The sequence below is a fragment of the Procambarus clarkii genome, chromosome 67 (genome assembly GCF_040958095.1).
Source record: "Procambarus clarkii isolate CNS0578487 chromosome 67, FALCON_Pclarkii_2.0, whole genome shotgun sequence".
Lineage (NCBI taxonomy): Eukaryota > Metazoa > Arthropoda > Malacostraca > Decapoda > Cambaridae > Procambarus > Procambarus clarkii.
In genome coordinates this window covers 398179-400000 of record NC_091216.1, presented here as the reverse complement: position 1 = coordinate 400000, position 1822 = coordinate 398179, and the positions used below count along the sequence as shown (strand labels likewise).

The window sequence follows — 1822 nt, the reverse complement described above, 5'->3', positions numbered from 1 at the left end:
TCCAAAATAATCTTTCCTGCCTCTACTCTCCACAGACGCCGTCTTGTTGAATCGGCTCTAATACACTGAATGACAACAGTAACTTGAGTCCTGGCTTTGTTGCTGTGGACTCTTCCCTTTCACAGTATATACTCAAATGCTGTAATCTTTCTAACAAACGTGACCTAACATAAGCCTACCCCTTCCATTTATCTATCTTTTCTTTCTCTTTCCTTTTCTTTCTCTCTTCTCCTTTTTTTCTGTTCATTGCCTTAACCTACGCTCCCTTGCTATCGTCTTCTTATTCCTATCTCCTTCTCATTTGGTGGTTATAATAGGAGCTGCCTCGTATGGGCCAATAGGCCCTCTGCAGCTCTTATTATTATTACTATCCCCTAAAATACACCTTACTTTGCTCCTCAGCTCTCTCTAGCCTATTTATTGCCTGTCTCTACTTCCTCATCACAATTGACTTGAGAATGGTCCAGGATGGACCGAAACGTCGTCGTCCCTTCACCTTCTAGTGAGTGGTCTGGTCTACATACTTTAGCCACGTTATTGTGACTCATCGCCTGCATAAAAGTGAATTATTTTCATTTTACATATTCATTGAAGTGAGTTATTTTTTGTCCCTTTTTTCAGAGCGTGAAGAAGAACTTAGTGAATCTTCATTTTTTTGGAACCAACGTAAACATGACTCTTTAGCTCGTGTTCTTGCTTCAAGATTTTGTAAGGCAAGTAATTTGCTTTATTCATTGAATATATGCAATAATAAAAATAAAAATAACCATCGCTGTTTTCAGTAATTGGCATATTTTCGGTATAAATAGTCGTAATTTGAAAATGAAAATAGGTGCAGAGAGTCAGAATTCGGCTCAAAACTCACGCTCAGCAGTCAAATTTCCGACATTTCAGACATTTTGAAAACTGCAGTGGGGTTTGGGCAAAATATGACCAATCACCGTTTACAGTAATTGGCACATTTTCGGTATGAAACGTCGTAATTTGAAACTGAAAATAGGTGCAGAGAGTCAGAATTCGGCTCAAAAACCACGCTCAGGAGTCAAATTTCCGACATTTCAGACATTTTAAAAACTGCAGGGGGGTTTGGGCAAAATATGACCCATCGCCGTTTTCAGTATTTGGCAAATTTTCGGTATGAAAAATCGTAATATTAATCTGAAAATAGGTGCAGAGAGTCAGAACTCGGCTCAAAAATCACGCTCAGGAGTCAAATTTCCGACATTTCAGACATTTTGAAAACTGCAGGGGGGTTTGGGCAAAATATGACCCATCGCCATTTTCAGTAATGTGCATATTTTTGGTATGGACCGTCGTAATTTGAAACTGAAAATAGGTGCAGAGAGTCAGAATTCGGCTCAAAAATCACGCTCAGGAGTCAAATTTCCGACATTTCAGACATTTTAAAAACTGCAGGGGGGTTTGGGCAAAATATGACCCATCGCCGTTTTCAGTAATTTGCATATTTTCGGTATGAAACGTCGTAATTTGAAACTGAAAATAGGTGCAGTGAGTCAGAATTCGGCTCAAAAATCACGCTCAGGAGTCAAATTTCCGACATTTCAGACATTTTGAAAACTGCAGGGGGGTTTGGGCAAAATATGACCCATCACTGTTTTCAGTAATTGGTATATTTTCGGTATAAATAGTCGTAATTTGAAAATGAAAATAGGTGCAGAGAGTCAGAATTCGGCTCAAAACTCACGCTCAGCAGTCAAATTTCCAACATTTCAGACATTTTGAAAACTGCAGGGGGGTTTGGGCAAAATATGACCAATCACCGTTTACAGTAATTAGCATATTTTCGGTATGAAACGTCGTA

The 1822-nt window shown here is 39.0% G+C and overlaps 1 protein-coding gene across 1 annotated transcript in view; it reads left to right on the top strand.

Moving 5' to 3' along the window:
* LOC138349636 (uncharacterized) overlaps nucleotides 1-785 on the top strand; it is a 6212-nt gene extending 5427 nt beyond the window's left edge. Inside the window, exon 4 of the mRNA XM_069310692.1 lies at nucleotides 622-785. Coding sequence (XP_069166793.1) covers nucleotides 622-785 — 164 coding nt within the window. The remainder of the gene's footprint in view (nucleotides 1-621) is intronic.
* The last annotated feature ends 1037 nt before the right edge of the window (nucleotides 786-1822 follow it).